General features: G+C 63.3%; 3 protein-coding genes across 3 annotated transcripts; all 3 read left to right on the top strand.

Annotated features, from left to right (window-relative positions):
* Positions 1 to 56: 56 nt before the first annotated feature.
* CHLNCDRAFT_133036 (hypothetical protein) lies at positions 57 to 2,901 on the top strand (the record flags this gene model as incomplete). Its single annotated transcript, XM_005851992.1, has 11 exons — positions 57 to 83; positions 237 to 381; positions 547 to 684; positions 816 to 938; positions 1,042 to 1,101; positions 1,269 to 1,360; positions 1,520 to 1,560; positions 1,672 to 1,713; positions 1,879 to 1,966; positions 2,147 to 2,296; positions 2,407 to 2,901. 11 exons carry the CDS (start codon positions 57 to 59, stop codon positions 2,899 to 2,901), a joined length of 1,401 nt encoding a protein of 466 aa, XP_005852054.1.
* A 171-nt stretch (positions 2,902 to 3,072) lies between these two features.
* On the top strand, positions 3,073 to 3,908 carry CHLNCDRAFT_133035 (hypothetical protein; the record flags this gene model as incomplete). The annotated part of the gene is made up of 4 exons (XM_005851991.1): positions 3,073 to 3,101; positions 3,213 to 3,341; positions 3,462 to 3,561; positions 3,729 to 3,908. The coding sequence occupies 4 exons, from the start codon at positions 3,073 to 3,075 to the stop codon at positions 3,906 to 3,908; spliced, it is 438 nt and encodes a 145-aa protein (XP_005852053.1).
* Positions 3,909 to 4,555: 647 nt separating this feature from the next.
* On the top strand, positions 4,556 to 8,479 carry CHLNCDRAFT_133034 (hypothetical protein; the record flags this gene model as incomplete). The annotated part of the gene is made up of 17 exons (XM_005851990.1): positions 4,556 to 4,576; positions 4,701 to 4,842; positions 4,980 to 5,117; positions 5,198 to 5,320; positions 5,464 to 5,526; positions 5,710 to 5,801; positions 5,925 to 5,965; positions 6,114 to 6,155; positions 6,364 to 6,493; positions 6,650 to 6,799; positions 7,018 to 7,114; positions 7,264 to 7,383; positions 7,517 to 7,615; positions 7,754 to 7,790; positions 7,902 to 8,030; positions 8,135 to 8,237; positions 8,363 to 8,479. The coding sequence occupies 17 exons, from the start codon at positions 4,556 to 4,558 to the stop codon at positions 8,477 to 8,479; spliced, it is 1,644 nt and encodes a 547-aa protein (XP_005852052.1).
* Positions 8,480 to 13,362: the final 4,883 nt, after the last annotated feature.

Genomic DNA, 13,362 nt, shown 5'->3' with positions numbered 1-13,362 from the left:
CTGCTGGCCCTGTTCCTGCCTGGTGCACGCGTGCAGCGCCCCTTCAGGAGTCGCGGATGGCTGTAATGCGGGCAGCAGCGCTGGTGAGCGGGGGGCCGCGTCCCATGGCGGTGCCCACCACCCATGCCGGCGGCGAAGGCGGCGCCGCTGCTCACGGCGCTCCTGACACACCCGTTTGTCAGGCCTTGCATCCCTGCATCAGCCCCGTCATCCATCTCGCTTCTTTTTGAATGCAGGCTCCCTCCACCGCGGCGCTGCTGGCGGGTGTCACCCTGCTGCTGCTGCTGCCAAGTGCCGCCACCGCCGCCTACAGCAGCTTGTGGGGCAGGAATGGCGAACTGTGGGACCCTGCCGGCCCGCTGCCAGACTTTAGCTACGCAGGTGGGCTGATAGGAGGGTTTGTTGTATCGTTGAACGTGCATTCTGCAGCCTGGGTGATGCTCAGCACGGCTGGGCCCTGGCCGGTGCAGTGCACTGCCCTCGTCAACGGCCGTGGCCTGAGCTCCCCCCTGTGCATGTCGTGCATGCGCCCACACATGCCTGCAGGCTACAAGCAGGGCAACGAGCCGCTTCCCAACCCGCCGGTGACACGGTCTGTGCTCAAGTTCAAACGGCCGGGCATGAGCGACACGCAGATGTTCCAGGCGGCCCTCGCATGGGCCCACAAGCGCTCGCTGACCAACAGTGAGGCGCCAGCGCTGCTGGCTCACCCCGCTGTGTGCTGCACCCCGCACTGTGTGGGATGCCAGGTGCAGGATGCCGCTGCTCAGTCGGTCACTGCGCACGCAATTCGCCCCCGGCCCCCTGCCCTGCAGAGTTTATTGTGTTGTCCATCCCCGCCGGCCGCTTCACCCTGACGCAGCGCCTGTTCATCAGGCGCTCGCGGCTGGTGCTACGCGGCGCGGGCGCCGGCAAGACCACGCTGTACATCCCCAAGAGTGAGTGGTGGGCACCTTGCAAGCTGTAGCCGAGCAGCTGGCTGCTGGCTGCCTGGCCACCGCGCCGTGCTTCACTGGCCTCTCGCTGCCTGCTGCGCTGCAGGCCTAATCGACATCTACGGCCCCAATCCGGAGTCCGGCACTGGCGGCTACGTGAACACCGGTGGGCTGGCTGCCCTGTTGGCCTGCACCTGTGGCTGACCGCATTGCCATGCCCGGCAGTGCATGGCGCAGCTGGCGCCCCCCTCGCTCCCAGCGCTCTTGCAGCTTGCCGGCGCCTCTTGTGCACACACCTGCTCAGGTGCTTGGCATTGTTGCGGCCTGCTGCAGATGGCTTCATCACAATCGAAGGCACCAGCAGGATTGGTGATGAGGCCGCGCGGGTCATCAAGTTTGCTGCCAAGGGCGACGTGTGGGTCCGGGTGAGTGGCTGTCTGACGCAGCGCAGCTGCCCTCCCTGAATGATCAGCAGTGAGTGCAGCTGCCCCTCCCTTGCCGCTCGCATGTTCTGCTGGCTTGAGAGAGGAGGCTTGCGCCCGTCACTCTACTGCCATGCCAAGGCTTCCTCTGCCTGTGCGCAGGTGGACCGCCCGTCTGCCCTCAAAGTGGGCGAGTACTATGAGTGAGTGCGGATGCTGCTGATGCCGTTGCGCCTGCCATTGGCTGCTCTTGCGGCACACATGCTGCACTCACCATACTGACGGAAGGCCACTGGGTGCCCCTGGGTTTGCAGCATGTGGTTTACGGATGTGGCGGGCAAATTCAACAACCTCATGTGAGAGGGGCTTTGTTCCCATGCCCAGGACCAGCCTGCTGAGCAGCTTGCCTGGCTTGCTGTCTGTCCTGGGCGTGATGCTGCCCTGTGCCAGCACCAGGGAGGCGGACGCGCCGACTGTGCCAGCGCCTTGAAACGTGAGAACGCTGCCATTGCTTCCTGCAGGTTTAACAATAAGTGGGTGGCCCCTGCCCAGTACAAGGGCAACACGCGGGTCAAATTCACTACCAAGATCCTGGCCGTCCGTGGCGACGTGCGTGCTGCTGCTGCCTGCTGCCACTGCCGCTGTGGTTGTGACCCCCAAGTCGCAGCACGGGCATGCCCTGGGGCTGCATGGTGACAGCCCGCTGCCCATGCTGAGATCGTGAGCGTGTGCACCGCTCACTGCCTGCCCGCCTGCGGTGCCTTTGCGAGGGGCCGCTGCTGCCTGCAGCGGGTCAAGATTGAGCGGCACCTGCCGTATGAGATCCGCTCCAAAATGAACATTGTCAAGTTCCACAAGCGGCCCAACACTGTGTTCGAGAGCGGGGTGGAGGGCATCACCTTTTCCTTCAAGTGGTCGTGGTATGCGGGGCACCACGTGGTGAGCTGGATGCTGTGCTGTGCTCATGTGTCTCATGCGGCAGTTCCGTTTGCGCCGGCTCCCTGCCCACGGCAAGCCTGGTCCCAAGCTGCCGATACCTGGTGCCGCAGGAGGATGGCTGGAACGCAATTTACATCAGCGAGGCGTACAACTGCTGGGTCCGCAACATTGCCACCATCAACGCCGACAGCACAGTTCTGATCAACGGCAAGTGCCCTGCCACGTGCCAACAAGGGCTGCAGACAGTGCACCAGACAGTGCAGCCTGCGGGCAGCGCCTGCTTCTGCACGCAGCACCGCGCTGCCCAGGGCTGTGCAGCGCGCGCTCAGCCTGCTCCCGTCGCTGCCGCTGTCGCAGGCGCGTCTGCGCTGACGGTGTCCGGCATCAGGATTTCGGCCAGCAAGACGCGGGCCAACAACATCCCCAACAAGTGGAACGAGCGCGCGGATGCCGACGGGCACTGGGGCGTGCAGCACACCCACAGCTTTGACGTCTTGGTCACCAACTTTGTGATCACCTGCTCCCTCCTGCACGACGTGGGCACCGGCAGCTCGGGCAAGTTTGGCGTGTACATGAACGGCAGGATGGCAGGTGAGGGCCCCTAGGCCAACCTGCCAGCCTGCAACGCCCCAGCTGGTCGGCTCGCCGACAAGGCCCGCTTGCTGGTGCCGAGGATCGGTCTCCTGCCCTGGCCTGCCTGCATCCTGCACACAAGCAGCTGCCTGTTGCATGCCTGACCATGCATGTGCGCGCTGCACTGCCCTCGCATGTCATGAATGACAGATGGAAACCTGGACCTGCACAGGTAGGCAGCCGGCTGGGTCGCAGTGGGAGAGAGGTGCCTTGCGCGCTGGCTGCTGCCCCTTGGCCTGGGACTCATTGGCGGCGCTTGCTGGTGGCATGGCCGCGCTTGCAGGGCGCTGGCGGGGCCCACCCTGTACACCGACATCGACGTGGGCCTCGGCACCAATGCGCTGTACAGCGGCGGGCCCGCCAGGTCTGGCCCCAACGCCCTGGCCGGCACCACCTGGTGGAACATCAGGAGGTGAGACACTGATGCCTGCTGTTGTGAGCCGTTGGCGCTGCCTCGGTGCCTGGCTGCTGCCAGCCTCCGCCGCCTGGCGAGAGCAGACACACTGAGCACTTCCTCTCTCGCCCGCTGCAGCCGGCGGGGGGTGCCGACGCCCGACTCGGACAAGAAGCCTGGCGACTGCTCCTTTGGCCCCGTCATCAACCTGGTCAACGTCAACCTGGATCGCTCCCAGGTCAGGCTGCTGGGAATGAGTGCTGGCGGTGGGAAGTTGTGGGGAGGTTGTGCTGCATAGTAGGGCATGGCAGGCACAGGCGGGCCGGAAGGAGGGCCCGTGCGCCCCTGCCCCCGACCCGTGCCCTGATCAAGCTGCCTCATGCGGAGCTGGCCCCTTGTATGCAGGCCAGAAACATGTGTCGCACGTGGCTCTACGAGCGGCGCGTCACGGCGCCGCCCAACATTTACGAGGCGCAATTTGCGCGGCGCATGCGGCTGGCGGCGGCCGCGGCCTCGAACACCTCTGTGGCAGCGGCCGCGGCGCCGGCGCCGGCCTCAAACGCCACCGCGGCGGCGGCCGAGTAGGGGGGCTGCCGGATGGCGGCTCTACAGGCCGTCCACCTCATCGGCACTATCATCTATGTGGCACTATCACCCAAATGCATTGAGTACCGGCCTGGAGGCTGATGTTGTTGAGTTTTGTCCGAGTGACGCGCAACCTGCGCAGCCCTGCTCGTATCGTGAGCGTCATGTTTGCTACTGTGCTGATTGGCTAAGGTACCCATATCTACCTGTTGCGATCATGTGAGGGCGAAATGCCTGACAATTGTCCTATGAATAGGCTACTTTTAATTACCGTTGCGGGCGTCGGTCGGCGGCGCCACCCACTATGTACGGGTGCCAGGTGTCTCCCCTGCCAGCTGCTCCTGCTTTGGTGGGGATCGGCACATCTGAAGGCTGTTTCATGCGGATGTGCCCCTCTCCAAGTGCACCCGATGCCGACAGATCTGCGGCGGCGCTGCCGCCAGCCGGGCGGTGGCCAGCGCATCCAACCTGCGAGTTGGTCGGCAGACTGGCCATCGATCCAGCTGGTGCTGCTTCTTCCCTCAACCCAGAGCGAGTGAACACCAGGGGGGCTGTAGGAGGTGAATCAGCATCCAGGTGACAGGTGACAGGAATAGGAACTTGCACCTCTGCTGTTGAAGCCCGTCAAAGTCACAGAGATCAGAGCCATGCTCCGGGCTGCAGCGACGGTGGGTGGGGGCGCGTCCCATGGCGGTGTCAAATGCCTCTCATGGCTACGCTCGGCTTGCGCTCTGATTCCTCGGCTGGCATGATCCCCGCACCTTCCCCGCATCGAGCCCGCCGCCCGTGCAGGCTCCCGCCGCGGCGCTGCTGGCGGTCCTCGTCCTGGTGTTGCTGCCGCTCCCGGCCTCCGCCGCCACCTACAGCTCGCTGTGGGGCAAGGACGGCAACGATTGGGACCCCAGGGGCAGGCTGCCAGACTTTAGCTATGCGGGTGTGACGCCTGAAATTCAAGCCTGCCCCTTACTGCCGCAGCAGCCCGCCCTCCGCTATGTGTTACACATCTTTGCCGCCCACGCCATGTCCCATCTGCTGCTGTGCTCATTCATTTATTGTGCAACTCGCGTGCAGGCTACAAGTACGGCACGGAGGCGCTGCCTGAGCCGCCGGTGACGCGGTCTGTGCTCAAGTTTAAAAGGGCAGGCATGACGGATACGCAAGCCATCAAGCACGCGCTGGACTGGGCCAACAAGCAGCGTCTGACCAACAGTGAGCTGCTGCTGGTTAAAATAAAACATTTTTGTTGTTAATTGTTTTTTTTAAATCTGCATCGGACTCCCTGCCTGCAGAGTTCATTGTGCTGTCCATCCCCCCGGGTACCTACACGCTCACAGAGCGCCTCTTCATCAGGCGCTCCCGGGTGGTGCTGCGCGGCGCGGGCGCCGGCAAGACCACGCTGTACATCCCCAAGAGTGAGCACCAGCGCACGGGTCTGGCCAGCCGTACCGCCTCACAGTGCATCGCAGTTCAGTGCAGCTGCTCTTGGTTGTCATCAGGAGCTCTGTGGCCTGTCGCCACGCTCACCCTCCCAGCCCGCTGCCTGCCCGTCCTGCAGGCCTGTATGATGTGTATGGTCCCAACCCAAGGAACAGGGAGACGGGGGCGTATGTTACCTCTGGTGAGCTTCTTCCTGGGCCTCTTTGCTTGCTGCCGGCGTCTTGCTTGGCAACGCCAGTGGCGTGCTGGTGTGAGCATGCCGCTGGGCTGCGCTGGGTGAGCCCAGCTGCCGCCGCCGTCTCGGCAGTGCACCCGACTGCGCTCACGTGCCTGCCCCTGGCTGGGTGTGCACCTGCACCTGCAGACGCCTTTCTCAAGATTGAAGGCACTGGCGTGAAGGGGTCCATGGCGGCCACCGTCGTCAAGTTTGCCGCCAAGGGCGCGGTCTGGGTTGTGGTGCGTGGCTCAGGGCAGCGCAGCTCAGCTCAGCTCCTGTCCTGAACCCTTGGCTGTTTTTGTCTCAGAACTGCTGGAAGGGGCTCTCAACCTTCCCCATATCCTGTCATTTTCCCAACCCAGGTAAACAAGCCGTCGGCCCTGAAAGTGGGCGAGTACTTTGAGTGAGTGCTGCTGACCGCCACCTCTGCCGCTGTTGCCGCTGCCATCGGCAAATCCTGTTGCTGCTGCTGCTGCCCCACGGTGTTGCCCTTTGCTGGCCGTCTCTCGTCACCTGGAGGTGCCTTTGCCCCTACCTGTTGTGACGTGCAGCATGTGGTTTACCGACATAGGCGGCAAGTTCAACAACTACATGTGCGCTGGCAGCTCGCGTGCAAGGGCCCCGTGTGTGGCACAGCCTGGGCCGCTGGATGGCGGATCGCGGCCACCTGCGCAGCCTGCCCTGACCCGTGCGGCACAGCCTGACCGCTGCAGGGACAGGCCCCGCTGCCGCCTGGGAGCTCAGTGTTGACTGTGCTGCCTGCTCGCGCTGCCCGCTGCCTGCGCGCGCTGCCCGCTGCAGGTATGACAACTTGCTGGAGGCTCCCGCCAAGTACAGGGGCGACACGCGGGTCAAGTTCACCACTAAGATCCTGGCCATCCGCGGCAATGCGAGTGCTGCCTGCTGCTGCCTGCTGCTGCTGCTGCTAGCTGTGCGGGCTTGCTTGGGTGCAGCGCTGCTTGACATCACATGCTGGGCGCCTAGCTGCCAGCACGTGCCATTTGCTGGGCAGCAGGTGGCAGCGGGGCTGTTGGATGTGGCAGGCTCCCAACCACCCCGGCCTGCGCCTCCCGGCTGCCGCCTGCAGCGGATCAAGATTGAGCGCAACCTGCCTTATGACATCAACTACAAAATGAACATCGTGAGGTTCCACGAGCGGCCCAGAACCGTGTCCGAGAGCGGAATCGAGGGCATCACGTTTGCCTTCAAGTGGACATGGTACCCAGGCCATCACCTGGTGAGCTCATGACCATGCTGCGTTCATGCTGTGCGCACGCTGCGTGCCCATGCTGGGGACACTTCGCACAGCAGCTGCGGCGCCAGCACATGTTGCGTGACGGGCGCGGTTGCCTGGACTGCCTAGCTGCCTCGGGTGCATCGTCATGCCAAGAGGCAGCGGCCCTTGGTTCCCTGGGCCCACCGCCGGTGCTGGTGCCCCGTGCCTGGCGCCCGCAGGAGAGGGGCATGAATGCCGTGGAGCTCAGCGACGTGCGGGACTGCTGGGTCCGCAACATCGCCACCATCAACGCCGACAACACCGTGCTCATGCAAGGTACTCATGCTTGGCAGTTGTGTATGCCAGCAGGGGCTGGGCGCTGCCAATGGCCTGCCTTCGTCCTGCCTTCAGCCAAGCAGGGCCTGATGCTGTGCTGCCTGCGGCAGATGTGCATGGCGTGAAGGCATCGCTGCTGCTTTCTGCAGGCGTCACCTCGTCCACCATCGTGGGCGTCACGATTTCGGCCAGCAAGACCCGCGCCAACAGAATCCCCAACCAGTACAAGGAGCGGGCAGACAGGGATGGGCATTGGGGCATAGAGTTTGGTGAGTCCCCCCCTGGGTGGCTGGGACTTGCACACGTCAGGCTGCATGGTTGGGAGGCCTGTGCAGAGAAAGTGCGGCCCGGCATTTGAGACTAGGGCAGCTGCCGAGACCCTCCTCCCCTTCCCGCCTGCAGCCCACTCATTTGATGTGCTTGTGCGGAGGGTCGTCCAGATATCCTCCCTCATGCACAGCGTGGGCACCGACAGCTCTGGCAAGTGGGGCGTGTTTGCTGGTGAGTCGCAGGTGGCGCCCCAGAGAGGGACGGCAGTACCAGGCCTGCATGGCGCACTGCCACTGCATGTGCTCCATGCTGCTCAACCTGTGAGAGCCTGGATGCTGCTAATGCTATGGGTTGTGCTGGCTGCTGCAGACCTCAAATTCCGGGACGGCAACCTCGACCTGCACAGGTGTGGGGCTGGGCGGGCCGGCGCCGGTGTTGCAGGCAGGCATCGAGGGCAGGTAGAGGGCGCCTCGCCTGCTGTGTGCCTCACCCACGCCCGGCACCCATGCCACTGCAGGGCGCTGTCGGGCCCCACTCTGTACACTGACATTGACGTGGGCCTTGGCACCAATGCGCTCTGGAGCGGCGGGCCTAGAGCGTCTGGCGCCAATGCTGCGGCCGGCACCACCTGGTGGAACATCAGGAGGTGGGATGCTGCCGCTCTGCTGCTGCCGCGGCTCCCAGGCCTGGCTGCCGGCCGTTCATGCAGCAAACCCAGCCATGCACGTGTGCTCACACCCACCCCTGCAGCAAGAAAGCCGTCACGCCCAACGCCTCAAACACCGCCAAACCTGGCGACTGCTCATACGGCCCAGTAATTAACATTGTGAACGTCAACCTCATCCCCGCAATGGTGCGGCCAAGCAGCTGGGACTGCTGCTGAGGCATTGCGCAGCCAATTGCATGTATCTCCTAGCTGAACGCCCCAGCCCATGTCGCCGCCTCAGCAAACCCGCTGCTGCTCCCATGCATGCGCAGGCGCGCAAGATCTGCCGGACGTGGCTGTATGAGCGCTATGTTTCCAGCCCGGCAAACCTATACGAGGCGCAGTACGAGCGCCGCATGCGGCTGGCGGCAGCCGCAGCATCCGGCTGAGCGCCGATTGGGGTTGTCAGACGCGCAACGCCAGCTTCACTGTTTCACGCCATTGGCTGCGCCCCGTGTTGCTGGTTGCAAGACTCGGGATCTGCTCCATTTGCCCCTGCGCATATATCTGTCTGTCCATTCCGAATTCAGCTCAGTCCTCATACAGCTGTTGGATGTGGTTTTTGGGCCCCGCCGCACTTGACGCAGACCGACATCCAAACAAGCCTGGCGGATGTTTCCCCTTTCAGTGTAGACGTTCGCTTGTGCGCGGCGAGTCTATGAGCGGTGTTGATCCACTTTGTTTGCTCATCACTGCCTGATGTGTATCTATGCAAACTGCAATTGAGACAACCTACCTCCATCAGAGGCCACAGCTGGGATGGGGCCGCCAGGCCAGCTGACCTGCACGCACCGACATGCTGTACAGCCGCCACGGCTGCGCCGCCGTGCCGTGCATGTGAGCTCATGCGGCGTTCCGCGCTCGAGAGGTGTTCATCACCTCCACGGCTACGTCGGCAGCCTTCAATGCACATGTTATGCACCTGTTTGAAGCCCAACAGCGTGGGGGTCGTCCTCGCGCTGACGTGGAGCGATTGGGGTCAAAGCGGGCGGTACGAGCACCTCGCCGCAAACCAACCTTCTGGTGACGGAAGTGAACGGGAATTCTCTCCGACGTATCCCAAGCACCGGCAGGCGCAGGGGGCGCCCTGAGCTGCGTTCACCCTGTGGGGGCAATAGGCAGCGTGACCAGAGGCGGCCCAAAGCGGCTGAACGGAAGGCTTCATACATGCGAGTGACAGATCGATAGTTCAACGATGAAGCGGCGGAACTTGCGGGTGTGGCTGCCAGCGCCGCCGCCGCTTGCTGCCGTCGCCCACTGTGCTGCTGCACGCTTGCTCACAAGCCCGTTCTCCTCTACCTTTTCCAGCCTCAAGCTGACAATATACTGTGTCGTTGATGCAGGCACCTGCTGCTTTGCTGCTGGCGGCGGTGCTTTTGCATGCGCTGCCGGCGCCCGCAGCCGGCCAGGCTCCCGTAGCGCCCCTTTACAGCAGCCTTTGGGGCACGGATGGCGAACTGTGGAATGTCAGCAGCGGCTTGTTGCCAGACTTCAGCTATGCAGGTTTGGCTGCCCGGGACCGCATCGATGCATCTGGCCTGGGGCTCTGTGCCGGTTAGCCATTGCAGGCAGGCACAGCCCGATCTTACATCGCCGACGAGTGCCGCATACTCGTCGTCCTGCAGGCTACAAGCAGGGCAACGAGCCGCTGCCCAGCCCTCCCATCACTCGCTCCATCATGGAGTTTGACGACGGCAGCATGAATGACACGGCCGTCATCAAGGCCGCCCTGGACTGGGCTAACAGCCAGCCGCTGACGAAGGGTGAGGAGGCAGCGGTGGCCGGTGCTGCTGCCACTTCCAGCCCACCGAGCGATAGCTCTGCATGGGTTTCTTAGACCAGGCAATCACCTCCACCGCCCCACCCAATGTGTGCCCGCTGCCTGCTACCACCCGCCGCAGACTTCATTGTGCTCTCCATCCCTGCTGGCGAGTATGTGCTAGATGAGGTGGTGACCATCACACGGTCCAGGGTGGTGCTGCGCGGCGAGGGCAGAAACTCCACCGCTCTCTACGTCCCCTACAGTGCGTTTGAGCGAGCTGCGCTGAGCGGTCAGGGTTGTTGGGGCGGCGGCTCCCGACTGCGTGCACGCCATGCATACCTGCGCCCGGGCCAGCCTTCCACTGGCTCTGAATGGAACCGTTTGTGTTGGGGTGCAGGCTTGACAGAGCTGTATGGTCCCAACCCTGACAATAACATAACATAACAATAAGACTGGCGGCTACGTGAATGAAGGCAAGCCATGGGGCACCCGAGATGCCTGGTACCTGTTTGCTCCTGTCACATGGGCAGCGGTTGCTGCCGGTGGCGGCTGGTGGCCATGCTCATCAGGCGGTTGGCTCGCTGTGCTGCTTGCAGGGGCATTTGTGCGCGTCCAGGGCACCAAGAGCAAGGGCGCTGAGCTGGCCACCGTGACAGGCACAGCCTACCGCGGCGATAGAGTCCTGGAGGTGTGTTCTAATCTCACAGCGGGCATGCATGCTGCCGGGGGATGAGAGAGGTGCATGCCTGTGCATGTGTTTGGGAGGACGGGGCCGGGGCTGTAGGACACATGCACACACACCACCGCATCGCCACCGCCCCACTGGGCCTGCAGGTTGACGACGCAAGCAGCCTCACGGTGGGCGAGTATTACGAGACATATTGGCGGGACATTGACAACAACTTCCATAACCACATGTGAGCCAGCTGAGCTCTGGGCAGGGCAGGACTGGCCGAGGCAGGGCAGGGCAGGCCATGCTCTGGAGCCGGCCACCTGTGCAAGGCACATTGCAGGCATGCTGGTCATGCACGCCTTGGGCCCTGCTGACCAACTTGGTGACCAGCTACCCTCGCTCCACCCTCGCTCCTGCCTGCCTGCCACATGCTGCAGGTTCAATGACGAGTGGGAGGCACCTGACAAGTACATCAACAACACGCGGGTCAAGTTCACCACCGAGATCCTGGCCATCGATGGAAACGTGAGAGGCACGCGCCTGCCGCTGCCATGAACCAGCAGTGGGTGTGCTTGCCGTCCTTTGTTTGCTGCCCTTGAGTCACCAGCTGCATGAAGCAGGAGCAGCGGTCAGCCTTTCTTGGCTCACGCTGCTGCCGGCTGTTGCCCACCTGTCCTGCCGCTGACGGCGCCAGCCCGCGTGTCTGCCTGCCTGCAGCGAGTGACAATTGAGCGCTATCTGCCGTACGACATCAGGGAGGGCCTCAATGGGGTGAAGTTCCACAAGCTGCCGGAGACGGTGGTGGAGAGCGGCGTGGAGGGCATGACTTTCGTCTTCAACTGGGAGCTCTACGCAGGGCACCACCTGGTGAGTGGTTGGGTCTGAATACCAGCATGGGCGCTCCGTGCGCCAGGCAGCTGGGTGCGAGGTAGGTGCATCAGGCCGGCAGCTGCAGAAGACTGCCGCCGCTGCTGCTGGCCTGCGCTGCTGCTGGCGCTGTCTGGTGTGTGCAGGAGCGGGGCTGGAACGCGCTGGAGTTCAGCGCAGTGCGGGACTGCTGGGCACGGGACATTGGCACAGTCAACGCCGACAACGCGGTGGCGATCAATGGCAAGTGCAGGGGGGAGCGGGGTGCTGCTGCTTGTGCTGGCACTGGTGTGTGGCAAGAGTTGACCGACGAAACGGACGAGGCAGCAGCACAGCAAAAAATGGCAGCTGCTCACTGATCCACGCTGCTGTTCATGATAACCCACCCCTGCCGCAGATGCCGCCTCCCTCACCGTCACTGGTCTGCTGATCGAGGCCAGCCAGACGCGGGCCAACGACATCCCTAATGCCTGGAACGAGAGCGCAGACGCGGATGGCCACTGGGGCGTGCTGTTCACTAGCTCGTACGATGGTGAGCCCGAGCCTGAGGCAGATGTGGCAAGCAGCATGTCTGTTCAAGAGACGTTGGCGGGCGTGTGCATGTCCCAGCTGGGTGGGACTGTCTGCGACTGGCTGCGCCGATTCCCGGTGCTGCTGGCTGGCTTGGCACATCCTCAGACCTGCAGATGTGTGTGTGTTGCCTGGCATCCACGCCTTGTGCAGTGCTGGTTGAGGGGTTTGAGGTGCTCTGCTCCCTCATGCACGACATGGGCGCAGACAGCGGCAGCAAGTGGAGCGTGTTCATGAGTGAGTGGGCCGCGCCTGGTTGCATCGGCGGGCCGATGCAGCAGAGAGAGCGCGAGTGGGTGCTAGCTCTGTGGGTGGGATGTGCAGGCTCGGTCAGCCGCCAGTCACAGTCATGTGGTGTGTGTGCAGATGGGCGCATGGTGGAGGGAAATCTGGACATACACAGGTGTGGGGCGGTAGGCCATCCTGCAGGATGGGTGGAAACCACCAGGCAGCATGATCGGTGGTGGCGGTTTGGCGCAGACTGCCTCTGACTGTGTCTCTGCTCTGCATGCCCGGTTGGATGTCGCCCACCCTCACGCAGGGCGCTGGCGGGGCCCACCCTGTACACCAACATCGACGTGGGCGCTGGCATCAATGCGCTCTACAGCGGCGGGCCGATCCGGAACGGGCCCAACGCACTGATGGGCACTACGTGGTGGAACATCAAGAGGTGAGCTACTGCTGCGGTAGTGCGTTTTGTGCTGTCGTTGGTTTGCGTTGCCGTCTGTGTGTCAGCAGTGCTGTGTAGAGCTCTTACAGGGTTGGCGCTGTGGCTTTGCTGCCTGCCTGCTCGCTTGGCATGCAGCGAAGAACCACTGCTGCCGAATGACTCGGATGCTGGACCTGGAGCCTGCTCCTTCGGCCCCCGCATTAACTTGGTCAACGTCAACCTGGATGAAGCGGAGGTGAGAGAGTGTGCACCCGCAGCCCCAGCTGGCTGCTGCACTTCACAGGCAGCAATGCCAACAACCAGGGCCAAGCTCCTCAAGCTTCAACCGGCCTGCTCGCGGCGGTTGGAGATGCCTGCTGGCATGCTGAGGATGGCGTGCACTGTGTGCCTGCCCTCTGTGTGCCTGCAGGTGGCCCTGATGTGTCCCACGTGGCACTACGACCCGTACAATCCTCAGTTCCAGCCGGCAAACTTGTATGAGGCGCAGTACGAACGGCGCATGCGGCTGGCGGCCGAACCCTCTGCAAACGCGAGTCAGCCGATAGCGGCCATGGCCCCTGGCGTGATTGATTCTTGACACTCTTGATGGCTTTTCCTGCTTCTCCCTCACCGTCGGTGCCGCATTGGCCCACCCAGCCCCAGGTGCTGGTGCCGCATTGGCCCGCCCTGCCCCTTACGATTTGATGCTATTCAGTGCTTGCATGCGCACGGCTTTCGGCATATGCACATT

Source organism: Chlorella variabilis (genome assembly GCF_000147415.1).
Source record: "Chlorella variabilis unplaced genomic scaffold CHLNCscaffold_1, whole genome shotgun sequence".
Taxonomy (NCBI): Eukaryota; Viridiplantae; Chlorophyta; class Trebouxiophyceae; order Chlorellales; family Chlorellaceae; genus Chlorella; species Chlorella variabilis.
The sequence above is the reverse complement of the archived record's forward strand: the minus strand, read 5'-3'. Positions and strand labels throughout refer to the sequence as shown.